This window comes from Scyliorhinus canicula, chromosome 1 (assembly GCF_902713615.1).
Source record: "Scyliorhinus canicula chromosome 1, sScyCan1.1, whole genome shotgun sequence".
Classification (NCBI taxonomy): domain Eukaryota; kingdom Metazoa; phylum Chordata; class Chondrichthyes; order Carcharhiniformes; family Scyliorhinidae; genus Scyliorhinus; species Scyliorhinus canicula.
The window spans coordinates 29,529,005-29,542,608 of NC_052146.1; the positions used below are offsets into that span (position 1 = coordinate 29,529,005).

Consider the following 13,604-nt stretch of genomic DNA (forward strand, 5'->3'; position numbering starts at 1 on the left):
ACAGCCAATCCTCAACCCATGCCAGTAGCTCACCTCGAACACCATGGGCCCTCACCTTACTCAGCAGCCTCCTGTGTGGCACCTTATCAAAGGCCTTTTGGAAATCCAGATAGACCACATCCACTGGGTTTCCCTGGTCTAACCTACTTGTCACCTTGTCAAATTTGACAAACACTCCACACCTACTTGTCGTCAGGCACGACCTCCCCTTACTAAATCCATGTTGACTTGTTCTAATCTGACCCTGCTCTTCCAAGAATTTAGAAATCTCATCCTTAACGATCGATTCTAGAATTTTACCAACAACCGAGGTTAGGCTAATTGGCCTATAATTTTCCATCTTTTGTCTTGATCCTTTCTTAAACAAGGGGGTTACAACAGCGATCTTCCAATCGTTCGGGACTTTCCCTGACTCCAGTGATTTTTGAAAGATCTCAACCAACGCTTCCGCTATTTCTTCAGCCACCTCCCTCAGAATTCTAGGGTGTAGCCCATCGGGGCCAGGAGATTTGTCAATTTTAAGACCTTTTAGCTTTTTTAGCACCATCTCTTTTGTAATGGCAACCATACTCAACTCAGCCCCCTGACCCTCTATAATTTTTGGGATATTACTCATGTCTTCCACTGTGAAGACAGACGCAAAGTACTTATTAAGTTCTCCAGCCATTTCCTCGTCTCCCATCACTAGCCTTCCGGAATCAGTTTGAATTGGCCCAATGTCTACTTTGGCCTGTCGTTTGTTTCTTATGTATTGAAAGAAACTTTTACTATCATTTCTTATATTACTGGCTAGCCTGCCTTCATATTTGATCCTCTCCTTCCTTATTTGTCTCTTTGTTAACCTCTGTTTGTTTTTGTAGCCTTCCCAATCTTCTGATTTCCCAGTGCTTTTGGCCACTTTATAGGATCTCTCTTTTTCTTTGATACATTTCCTGACCTCCTTTGTCAGCCATGGCTGTCTAATCCCTCCCCGGATAATCTTTCTTTTCTTGGGGATGAACCTCTGTACAGTGTCCTCAATTATGCATACAAACTCCTGCCATTTTTGCTCTGCTGTCTTCCCCACTAGGGTCTGCTTCCAGTCGATTTTCGCCAGTTCCTCTCTCATGCCCTCGTAATTACCTTTATTTAACTGTAGCACCATTACATCCGATTTTGCCTTCTCTCTTTCAAACTGCAGACTGAACTCAACCATATTATGATCACTGCTTCCTAAGTGTTCCCTTACTTTAAGATCTTTTATAAAGTCTGGTTCATTACATAGCACTAGGTCCAGAATAGCCTGCTCCCTTGTGGGCTCCATGACAAGCTGTTCCAAAAAGCCATCTTGTAAGCATTCCATGAATTCCTTTTCTTTGGATCCACTGGCTACGTTATTTACCCAATCCACCTGCATATTGAAGTCCCCCATGATCACCGTGACCTTGCCTTTCTGACATGCCTTTTCTATTTCCCGGTACATGTTGCGCCCTTGGTCCTGACCACTGTTAGGAGGTCTGTACATAACTCCCATTATGGTTTTTTTGCCTTTGTGGTTCCTCAATTCTACCCACACAGACTCCACATCATCCGACCCTATGTCGTTTAGTGCCATAGATTTAATTTTGTTCTTAACTAACAAGGCAACCCCACCCCCTCGGCCCACCTCCCTGTCTTTTCGATAGGTTGTATATCCTTGGATGTTTAACTGCCAGTCCTGAACCCCCTGCAGCCATGTCTCTGTGATGCCTACCACATCATAATCATTCACGATGATCTGTGCCATTAGTTCGTCTACTTTGTTACAAATGCTACGAGCATTCAGGTAAAGTGCCTTAATGCTAACTTTCTTATCATTACAGATATTGGAAGTCCTAAGATGTCCAAAGTTATCCTTCCTTTTTGTTGAATTCCTAGTCTGCCTCAAGCTTAAATCCACCTGCCTACATGTTATCCTCCTGCGTATCTTGCCATTTAACTCCATGCTCCCTGTCGCTTTCACTTTCCCTTCCCCCCAACTCAGAAGTTTAAAGTCCTACTGACCACCCTATTTATCCTCTTCGCTAGAACACTGGTTCCAGATCGGTTCAGGTGGAGACCGTCCCAACGGTACAGATCCCCCCGGTTCCAAAACTGATGCCAATGTCCCATGAAGTGGAATCCCTCTTTCCCACACCAATCCCTTAGCCACGTGTTTACTTCCCTAATTTTCTTGTCCCTATGCCAATTGGCACGTGGCTCGGGCAGTAATCCGGAGATTATGACCCTTGAGGACCTGTATTTCAATTTTCTTCCTAGTGCTTGATAGTCCCCGAACAGGTCCTCCACCCTAGCTTTACCTATGTTGTTAGTCTCAACGTGGACCACAACAACTGGATCCTCCCCCTCCCGCTCCAATATCCTTTCAAGCCGGTCAGAGATGTCCCGCACCCTGGCACCGGGCAGGCAACACACCATGCGAGACTCCCGATCCGGCTTGCATAGGATACTATCTGTCCCCCTAATTATAGAATCCCCTATAACAACTACTTGTCTTTTTACTCCCCCCTCTTGAATGGCCTTCTGCACCATGGTACCGTGGTCAGCTGGCTCATCCTGTCCAGAGCCCTTTTCCTCATCCATACAGGGAGCAAGAGTCTCATACCTGTTGGACAAGGTCAAGGGCTGAGGCTCCTGCACTCCTGAACTCAGGTTCCCCCTGCCTGCCTCACTAACAGTCACACTCTGAAATCCCTGATCACTTACTGAATGTGAATTACTTAATCTCCCAGGTGTGACTGCCTCCTGAAACAAAGTGTCCAGGTAACTCTCCCCCTCCCGGATGTGCCGCAGTGTTTGAAGCTCAGATTCCAGATCATCAACTCTGAGCCGGAGTTCTTCCAGCAACCAACACTTGCTGCAGATGTGGTCATTGCCATTCACAAGGGGAACAGCCAGCTCCCACATCATACAGCTACAGCACATCACCTGCCCAGCCATCTCTGATTAGTTAATTAATTTATTACTTTGTATAAATTTCAGTTTAAAAAAAAACAAACTTGGATACCTCTGCTATAGTCTTTTTCAACCTAGTTCTGGTTAACAAATAAGAAAAAGAAAAATAATAATGTAATAAGGCACTCACCTGCTCACCCCAATGGGTCTTATTATTAGGTTAGAGGAGGAGGGCGGGTGGGAGACACTACACGTGTAGTGTCTCGGGTGCTTGACTTCCGTCGAACTCCTTGGGTCACTGATGCAGGTGCACCTTCAACTTACGCTGACCAACTCAACACCAACACCTCCTCCACAATAGTCCTCAACACCGGTGCCCCGCAAGGCTGCGTACTTAGCCCCCTACTCTACTCCCTGTACACACACGACTGCATGGCAAAACTTGGTTCCAACTCCATCTACAAGTTTGCTGACGATACGACCATAGTGGGCCGGATCTCGAATAACGACGAGTCTGAATACAGGAGGGAGATAGAGAACCTAGTGGAGTGGTGCAACGACAACAATCTCTCCCTTAATGCCAGCAAAACTAAAGAGCTGGTCATCGACTTCAGGAAGCATAGTACTATACACACCCCTGTCAGCATCAACGGAGCCGAGGTAGAGATGGTGAGCAGTTTCAAATTCATAGGGGTGCACATCACCAAAAATCTATCCTGGTCCACTCATGTCGACGCTATCACCAAGAAAGCACAACAGTGCCTTTACTTCCTCAGGAAACTAAGGAAATTTGGCATGTCCACATTAACCCTTACCAACTTTTACAGATGCACTATAGAGAGCATCCTATCGGGCTGCATCACAGCCTGGTATGGCAACTGCTCGGCCCAGGACCGCAAGGAACTTCAGAGAGTCGTGAATACCGCCCAGTCCATCACACAAACCTGCCTCCCATCCATTGATTCCATCTACACCTCCCGCTGCTGGGGGAAAGCAGGCAGCATAATCAAGGATCCCTCCCACCCGGCTTACTCACTTTTCCAACTTCTTCCATCGGGCAGGAGATTCAGAAGTCTGAGAACACGGACGAACAGACTCAAAAACAGCTTCTTCCCCACTGTCACCAGACTCCTAAATGACCCTTTTATGGACTGTCCTCATTAACACTACACCCATGTCTGCTTCATCCGATGCCAATGCTTATGTAGTACATTGTATATATTGTGTTGCCCTATTATGTATTCTCATGTATTTTCTTGAATTCTGTTCAATTCCCTTTTCTTCCCATGTACTGAATGATCTGTTGAGCTGTTTGCAGAAAAATACTTTTCACTGTACCTCGGTACACGTGACAATAAACAAATCCAATCCAATCCAATCCAATCCAAGGGCTCGAAACAAGTAACCGCTGCAAGCACCCACCCAGTATGGTCTTTGGGCGAAGGGAGACCTCAGGGTGCAGGGGACTACCCGCGTGGCAGACACACAGTGGACGGCCATGGCGGGTGCCCCCGGGACAAGGGGAAACCCCGGAGCGCAGGGACCCGACCACATGGAGAGAGCAGCGACAGCGGCCATCCTGGACGGCCCCCTAATAAAGGGAAACCCCGGAGGGCAGGGGCGCGTCCACCAGATAAGTGTGGTTAATCCCACAGGAGCGAGGGGGCAGAAGCCCCCCCACCAGGATAGTCACCTGGAACGTAAGGGGACTTACGGCCCAGTGAAGAGATCCAGAGTCCTCACCCACCTCAGAAATATGAGGGCCGACATAGTCTTCCTCCAAGAGACGCACCTGAGGGAGCAGGCCCAACTGCGGGTAAGAAAGGGCTGGGTGGGACAAACCTACCATTCCAAATGCACATTCTCCCTGTGTTCGCCCCCATAACTCAAAGATGTGCAGGTTAGGTGGATTGGAAATGTTAAATTGCCCCTTGATTGGCAAAAATTAAGTGGGTACTCTAAATTTATTTTTTAAAAAGGATTGGGAATGGGGGTAAAATATTAAATTGTAGCTTCGGATCTCTGCCCGCTTTCTTTATTTTAAAAATGTATTTTGTGAATATTGGTAAATGCAAATGTTTACCAGCCACGAGATTCCCTCAGTTGCTGGCATTTCGGTTTCAGCTTGCTGGTGTAGACTGGTGTTGGCAGTAGAAATCAAGAGACAATGGGGTAGAAATGAGTCACTATTACACCCGTTTTGCAGGTGCCTCTGTCTGAGCTGCAAGGAATGTCATTGAAATGGGCGGGGCACGTTATGAGGAAAGGTTGGAGAGGTTAGGTTTGTATCCACCAGAGTTCAGAAAAGTAAGAGGCGGCTTGATAAAAACCTTTAAGATCCTGAGGGGTCTTGACAGCGTGGAAGGGGAGTTGATGTTTCCTCTTGTTGGAGAATCTCGAGCTAGGGGGTCACTGTTTAAAAATAAAGAGTCACCCATTTAAAATTGAGGTGAGGAGTAAAGTTTTCTTTGAGGGTCGTGAGTCTCTGGAACTCTCTTCCTCAAAAGCAGAATCTTTGAATATTTTTATGACTGAGCTCGATAGATTATTGATTAAAAAGAGACAAGGGGTGAAAGGTTATCGAGGGTCAGCAGGAATATGGGGTTGAGGTTTCAGTCAAATCAGCCATGATCTTATTGAATGGCGGAGTAGGCTCGAGGGACCCACTGCTACTCCCAATTCATATGTTTGTAAGATATTCAGCCGAACGGTCAGTGAGCACCTTGAATATACGAACGATTAATGCTTGGTTGAAGACCAATCAGAGCAGCTGTGCTTCTTTATGCCAGATCCATTTAGGTGTTTAAAAATTATATTTATTAAAGACTTGGCTGTAGCCTAGTAAGCAGGTGCAACTGAAAAGGTAGGTCTCATTCTTTTTAAATCATGGCAATTTGAGGGAGAAGCAAGTTCCTGTACCTTTACCAATCTTATCAGATTGATACTATAGGCCTCTTCTGAAGTTGCAATTTTTGGCTTTTCCACAAAGTTTTCTCCATTGAAGGTGCTGGTGGTGTTTCAGGTCACATTGTCAGTCACTTCAGACAATTGCCTATTCTTAGTGTGCATTTTGACTGGGATGAACAAACTATTCTCATGTGGCATTGACTGGTCAGGGCTAATTCTGATCCTGTCCTCGCCTGAAGTTCACAAACGTGTACTTTCCAGCAAGGGTGGTGATCAGGGGCAGGAATATTTGTTTCACTTCTATCCCACTCTACCACAAAAGCAGTTAAGTCAACTCCCGTGGCTGAAATCCGTTATCTAGCATAAGTGAAGGATCAAACTCTGGATTGTTCAGTCTGTTGGAGCCTGCAGTAGCCCTTCTTCTGAATTGTTGCAGCCTGTTCACTGTATTCTTGAATATTTTCTCTCAGGTTCTTCTGCGGGAATATAACTTTGACAGTCGCCACAAGCCCACCTTCACAGAGGATGATATTCTCAACTCCTTCCCCGTGTTCAAGCACATCATTGTGAAGGCAACTGATGCCGATCAGGTTTATAAGAATGCACAGGCTACAATTGAGAAAGGTATGTGTGGTGTGCCAAGGGGCCAGTGCCTGAGTTCTGGAATGAAATCGGAAAATGCTGGAAAAACACAGCAGGTCTGGCAGCATCTGTGGAGGAGAAACAGGGTTAACATTTTCAAATTCAATAGGATTCTTCTTTGGAGCTGAGTTTCTCTCTCCACAGATGTTCCCTTCTGGGTTTTTCCAGCATTTTTCTGTTTTTGTTGTGACTTGGTGACAATGGACACTCTGCTCAATAGGGAATATACTGACAAGGTGGGTAGGTAGGATTCATCCCTGCAAAAGTGACTGGTTTAAAGTTAACAATTGCTATCTCCTGCTCAAAACTCTTACCCACTAAGGAAGGGGTAAAGCTACATGTTCCTTCTCCGTTGCTATCGGCTTTGAATTTTGCAATGCATCCTGACCAGACGCCTCTGGGGGAGAGGGGCCGGAATAGTTACCCCCATGTTTATTTTCTGCTTTCATCTCTTCTCTCACTTGCAGCTCTGATTAGTGCGAATGTTTTTTCTATGTTTCCAGGAAACCTTAAGGAAGGTCTTGAGTTGCTCAATGAATCTTTAAACTTATTCAACAATGTGTATGGAGCCTTGCACCCTGACATCTGTGGTTGTATGAGCCTTCTAGCACGGGTCAATTACATAATGGATAATATCCCTGAGGTGAGTGATAGTTTGATATTTTGGAGACTGTGTGGATTGTGTGGGAAGACACTATTCCACACATAAGGATATGATTGCTTTCCTATTCCCTACAATATTAGCCTGATCTTACTAGGTCCTTGGTGGGAGATGCCAAGTGGAATTTTTAACAGGAGGAGAATTTGGCCATGAAATTATTTATCTTTGATTGTCTGTGAAGTGGTTGCATCAAGTGACGATCGCTATCTACTGTCTCGTCCTGCAAATCACGTGCCGCATGCAATAGTACATATTTCCGCAATATACGTGTGTATATGGCCACCTGAACTGTAGGCTAAGTGTCTAGGCACTCCACACGTGTAAATAATGAGGGAATTAACACATTGGTAAATTGAAATCCCTGTAATTGCATTATTACTTTCTGCTGGCCTCTCATCATTTTGTGTTCGGGGAGAAGAAAAGTTTTATGAAATTAGGCTCTAACATTGAGAGACGATGGCCCTGATCCTCTGGTCTCTGTATGGTCGGAGACCGGATGGATGCTGGAGGGTGCACTACAGAACACCTTGGGGGGCAACTGCAAGGATTCTGCGGGAATTGCCTGGTACATTTCAACTTCCAATGGACATGGGATTCTTCGAGAAAGTATCAAACTCTGGGTTGGAGTTATAGATGTTGGAAAATTCTGACTTGCTAGCTGGATAGTTTCACAAGAAATGCCGGAGGCTCAGGGGCGGGGAGCTGGAGGGTTTTGGCATGAGGAGGGGATCGAGGGGGGAATTCAGAGAGTGGAGGGTCGTGGGGAGTCAAGAGGGTTGGGGACAGGAAGTTGAAGGGTTGGAGGTTCAGCTGTACAGTTACCCTGAGCAAGACATTTTTTTTCCAGTTTAATACTTCCTTGGTAACTATCCAGGTAACGGAGTTGGAATCTGCCAAATTCTCTGACTCAACTCATTTGGAGACATTTTCAGAAGGTCCTGGAGAGCTAGAGAATTGCCCAGCAGAAGTTGCTTCCCAGGCAATTCCAGCAGAGTCCTTCCACTGGAACAACCAAGGGGTCCTGTAGCGTGTCCTCTGGGAGGTTCTATCTCTGACTGGCCAATATTTGCAAGATGTGGGCCATTGCATTTAATACAAAGCTGATCCTCAACGTGCAGGTACAGAAGCAACATTCATTGTGTCTGTCGGGAACTAGGTGGTTCAGGTTTCAGGGTGACAAGTTAGTATCAGTGAGTCAGCACATTTTGAAGTCTCTTTTTAGATGGTGATGATTTTCCCCAAATGCTTTGCCCCTCGCAATTATGATGAATGCTTTATTTTTCCTATTTTTATACAGGCTATAAGCACCCAGCAAAAAGCTGTAATAATCAGCGAGCGGATCCTTGGCTTTGACCATCCCAACACCATCCATGAATATGTGAGTGACATGTATTTTCCACCAGCATTTCCCATCCATTTTCCCTCGTTAGCTGGAGCTGGTGCCCGTGGCACAGTGCCATTTTTTTGTGTCAATCTAGACAGTCCGTTTGGCAAGCTATTCCATTATGATATGATCACAGCTGAGCTCAGTCCTAATAACATCCCGTACATCCACACATGCACAATTTTACTAGGTAGTGATTGGGAATGAGAACTACAGGCAATTTTCTCCCTGAAAACCCTAACATCCTTGCTCACCACTCTGGTGAACTGAGCCAACACAACAGAGAACCCCTTGGCAGCAACCAGGTCTCCAAAGTGAAAAATAAACAACCCCCATCTCTGGTGGAGCCCTTCATCTGCCCCTCTCAGAGCAAACTTTATCTTTTCCAAGCCCAGGTACTCCAATGGGTCCCCCAGCCACGCCGAGGCACTAGGGGGAGAAGCTGACTTCCATTCCAACAGGATCCCCCTGCGAACGATCAACGAGGCGAAGGCTAAGATGTCTGCCCCTGCTCCAGTCTGCAACTCCAGCAGGTCCGACACCCCAAATATGGCCTCTAGGGGACCTGGCTCCAATTCCATTTGCGGAACCTCAGACATGGTGTTAAAAATCGACCCCCAATATCTCGCCAACCTCCGGGAGCAGGTCCAGAACATATGGAGCTGATTGGTTGGGCCCCTCCCACACCACGCACAAATGTCCTCCAGCCACTCAAACAGCCGGCACATCCTCGCCTTCGTTAAGTATGCCCGAGAGACCACTTTTAGTTGAATCGATCCCAGCCTTGCACATGAGGTCGAGACATTGGCCCTTCGCAGCATTTCACAGCATAATCCTTCATCCAGACTCATCCCCAGCTGTTCCTCTCACTTGGCCTTCAGCCCTTCCAAAGACTCCTTATTCTCCTCCATAATCCGATCATAAATTGCTGAGAAAACCCACTCTCCAACCCCCACCACCGACAGCACCTCCTCCAGCAACGAGAGAGGCAGCACCACCGGGAAACTCGGATAAGTTTTTCTTGCGAAATTCCGCATCTGCTTATACCTAAAGCCTTCCTCACAGCCCATTCATACTTCACCCACAACTCCTCTAAACTTGGGAATCTCCCCTCTAGAAACAGATCCTTCATCTCTTTCACCCCTCTCTCCTTCCATGCCCGGAACCTCGCTTCCATCCTCCTTGGCTCACACCCATGATTCCCTCTTATTGAATTTGCCCGCTACCCCTTCCTCAACCTGAAGTGCTATTGGAATTGCCCCCAGATCCTCAACATGGCTACCATTACCGGATACCCAGAATACTTCCCTAGGGCTAGCAGCACTATTGCCAGCGCCCGCAACCCCGACCCCTTGCAGGACCCGCCTCCATCCGCACCCCCAAAGTTTCCGATTCCTTCCTCCAGCTCCCGCACTTTCTCCACATTTTCCGTCCAATAATAGTGTGACAAATTCGGAAGAGCCAAGCTCCTCGACTGCTGCCCCTTTAGGAGCACCGCCTTCCTTTTCCTCGCCACTTTCCCTGCCCAAACAACAAGATCAGTCTATCAACCCCTCGATAAATGCCTTTGGCAAAAAGACCAGCAGATACTGGAACAGCAACAGAAACCATGACAAAATATTAATTTTGACTGCCTGCACCCAGCCAGCCAATGACAAAGGGAGACTATCCCACCTCCCCAGATATTCTGAAGGGAACCAGCTATTTCTGATAGGTAAAATGAAATGAAATGAAATTAAAATTGCTTATTGTCACAAGTAGGCTTCAAGTGAAGTTACTGTGAAAAGCCCCTAGTCGCCACATTCCGGCGCCTGTTCGGGGAGGCTGGTATGGGAATTGAACCGTGCTGCTGGCCTTGTTCTGCTTTCAAAGCCAGCGATTTAGCCCTGTGCTAAGCCTAAAAGGGTTATTGATTTAGCCATTTTAATGTAAATACTAAAGCCCAGTTTGAAATCCATTTTAAAATGGATTTCATCATAAAACTTCAAGCATAACTTAGATTACAGAAACACACAGCTTTCAGTAACAAAAGCACAGAATTTGAAACATCTACAGGCTAGCTAGAAGCTAATGCAACATTTGTACTGAAAGGTTAAATTGACATTATAAACCATCCATTGTTCTAATGAACAGAATTCCAAAAGTTATTAAACTGTACCACAATCTGAACAAGGCCAAAATAAGCACCATGATAACATGAATCGATCGTTGTTCAGAATGTGAATAATAAAGCAGTCAGCAGAAAAACCAGTAGAAACCAGAATTGATTAAAAGTTTATATCACATTCCAACACACAAGCATCTAAAAAGGAACATATCTGTAGATATGTTGCATATTGATAATTGACAACTGACCATCCAACCAAATGCATTTGAGACTCATCCAAACCAATCAGCACATTGCAGGGATAGGGACAGATGGAGACAGACTGATAACATTCACCTTAAACATAGAGGTCCAGGCAGCTATTTTCCATTCCGGCATCACTATACTATTTATTTAACTACTTGCTATTCTTATTTCGTATTTTCATATTTCGACTCTAACTCTTAAAGTCTGTGCAAGCTGTTTGCATTGAGCAAGAAACCATTACTGTATTTTGAAAGTTAAATCTGTTTGTAACCTACTAAGTCGATTATATCTCATAAAGTCTTCTGCTGGCAGGGGCTCATTGAGAACATTTGGTTTGTAACCACAAGAAGATCTCAAACTCTCAATTATAAACAATAGACACAATAAAAGATTTCATTTCACACCCGAGAAGTGTAACTTAAATTTCTACTGAGTTCAAAGTGTATACGAGACTACACTTAAACCGCATGGTAGGTTTCAATCCTGTCGACTACGCTAATTGTTGAAATCTACCATGCGGTTTAAGTGTAGGACAGTTTGGTCAAGTTCAGTCCAGGTTGACATCTAATCACTATTTGGACTCAAATCTAATGAATGATACATGTTTGATCATTACTTTCTTGATGCCCCTTGGCTTATTTTTGCACCTAAATCTTGAAAGAATCTGCACGGTGTCTGGATTTTACAGCTCCTCCTGCTTGGCAGGATCTCATTGTGCTGTCAAAGTGAATGGCAATTTAAATGGCACACGGCATCGACTGGGGGTGGGGGGTGGTTAGTGAGACATGCCATGGAGAGGCCCAAAGAAGTCTTCTTTACTTTATAAAATGTTATATACTTTCGTTGAGGCAAGGTCAAATAATCCACTTTCCTGTAAGTTATTCCATAATATCAAAAGCTCTAGTCCCACAAAGACGGGGGGCGGGATTCTGCCAACAGGAGTGTTTTACTCGGCGTCGGCACCCGTTCTCAGACCCCTATTCTCCCCCCTCTGTGGTTTATGGGGGCGGGGCCTCAGCATGGCATCAGAGACCCGGCGCCTTGGGTCCCGCGCATGCGCAGTTGGGCCGGCGCCAACTAGCGCATGCGTGGTTACCTCGCGGAGCGTTCTGGCCCCTCACCATCATGGCGCCGGGGTTCTGGGGCCAGCCGCGGAAGGAAGTAGGCCCGGGCAGGGGCGAGGGGAGAGGCCGGCCCACCGATCGGTGAGCCCCGATCGCAGGCCAGACCTCATCGGAGCACCCCCCCCACCCCAGGCCGCCCCTCCAGCCTTTGCGACGAGCAGCGACCAGGTGTGGACGGCGCTGGCTGGACTCGGCCGTTTATGCTCGGCCCATTCGGGCCGGAGAATCGCCGTTTGCGGAGATTCTCCGATCTGGTTTCGGGGCGGGGGTGGGAGAATCGCGTGCGGGTGTCGGGCGGCGTGGCGCGATTCACGTGGCGCACCTGGCGAATCTCCCACCCGGCTGGGGGGGGGAGAATACCACCCGGGGCCTCACTTCTCTTGGGTGAGTGAAAGAGGACATCCACCTTTACCCTGGCTTTATGATTGCAAAGTGCATTCAGATGATATGTGAGGGCAGGAATAACCTCGGCTGTGTGTCTCAACAGTGGCCAGAGATGTTATCCTGTTAAATACCAATGGAGCTCAACATACGAAGAATAAGCATTTGTTTCAAGTGTTGGTGAACTGCCCTTGCGAGATGCTTGATTCCTGACCAGATAGATGAAAGAAACTTCTGTGATTTAGCTCATTAAATAATTTTGAGACAGGAGCAGGCAAACATGTTCCATGAGCTGTGGACTTACAATGCCAGCGCGTGGGTTCAATTCCCGTACCGGCCTCCCCGAACAGGCGCTGGAAATGGCGACTAGGGGCTTTTCACAGTTTCGCCCCCACAACCCAGAGATGTGCAGGGTAGGTGGATTGGCCACGCTAAATCGCCCCTTAATTGGAAAAATGAATTGGGCTGACCCTTTCACCTATCAGAAATAGCTGGTTCCCTTCATACTCCTTCACTTTACCTACTAGGTTCGTGAAATTTAGTTTACCGAGTCGTGCCCAATCCCATGCTACCTGCCCCCCCCCCCCCCAAAATAAATTTAGAGTGCCCAATTATTTTTTTCTAATTATGGGGCAATTTAGCGTGGCCAATCCACCTAACCTACACGGTTGTGAGGGTAAAACCCATGCAGACATGGGGAGAATGTGCAAACTCCACACGGACAGTGAGCCTGGATCGAACCCGGTTCCTCAGCGCAGTCGGCACCCGTGCTAACCACCATGCGCCCTCCTCCCCAAATACCTAAAGTGAGTTGTCGCCACCTTAAATGGCAGCCCATCCACTCCCACCCCGACACCCAAAGGAGACACATCAAAATTCACTCTTCTCCAAATTCAATTTATGCCCCGAAACGCCCCAAACTTCCCTCGCAATCCTACTATGTCCCAGACCGAAGAGCCCGGGTCCGTGATATACAAGCAGTAAATCATATGCGTACAGAGACACCCTACGCTCCAACTCCACCCCTCCCTACCCCGGATAAGCCCGAACCTCTCAGTGCAATTGCCCAAGGTTCAATCGCCAACGCGAACAAGAAGGGTGACATGGGGGCACCCCTGCCTCATTCTCCAGACTATTGGGAAGTACTCCGACTACTTCTACCCCCTTCCCTTCCTACCTGCCATGACCATCCTTCCAGGCCCTGCCTCATAGGCAGGACCCTGCCCGGCCCTAGTCACT

The 13,604-nt window shown here is 47.0% G+C and overlaps 1 protein-coding gene across 3 annotated transcripts in view; it reads left to right on the forward strand.

The window, feature by feature from the left end:
* The window catches only part of LOC119954419 (clustered mitochondria protein homolog), a 143,746-nt gene that overhangs the window by 117,668 nt on the left and 12,474 nt on the right, over positions 1-13,604 (forward strand). For all 3 annotated transcript variants that reach the window (XM_038779657.1, XM_038779817.1, XM_038779744.1), the window contains exons 18-20: positions 6,291-6,444; positions 6,966-7,105; positions 8,421-8,501. In XM_038779657.1, the coding sequence (XP_038635585.1) occupies positions 6,291-6,444; positions 6,966-7,105; positions 8,421-8,501 (375 nt within the window). The remainder of the gene's footprint in view (positions 1-6,290; positions 6,445-6,965; positions 7,106-8,420; positions 8,502-13,604) is intronic.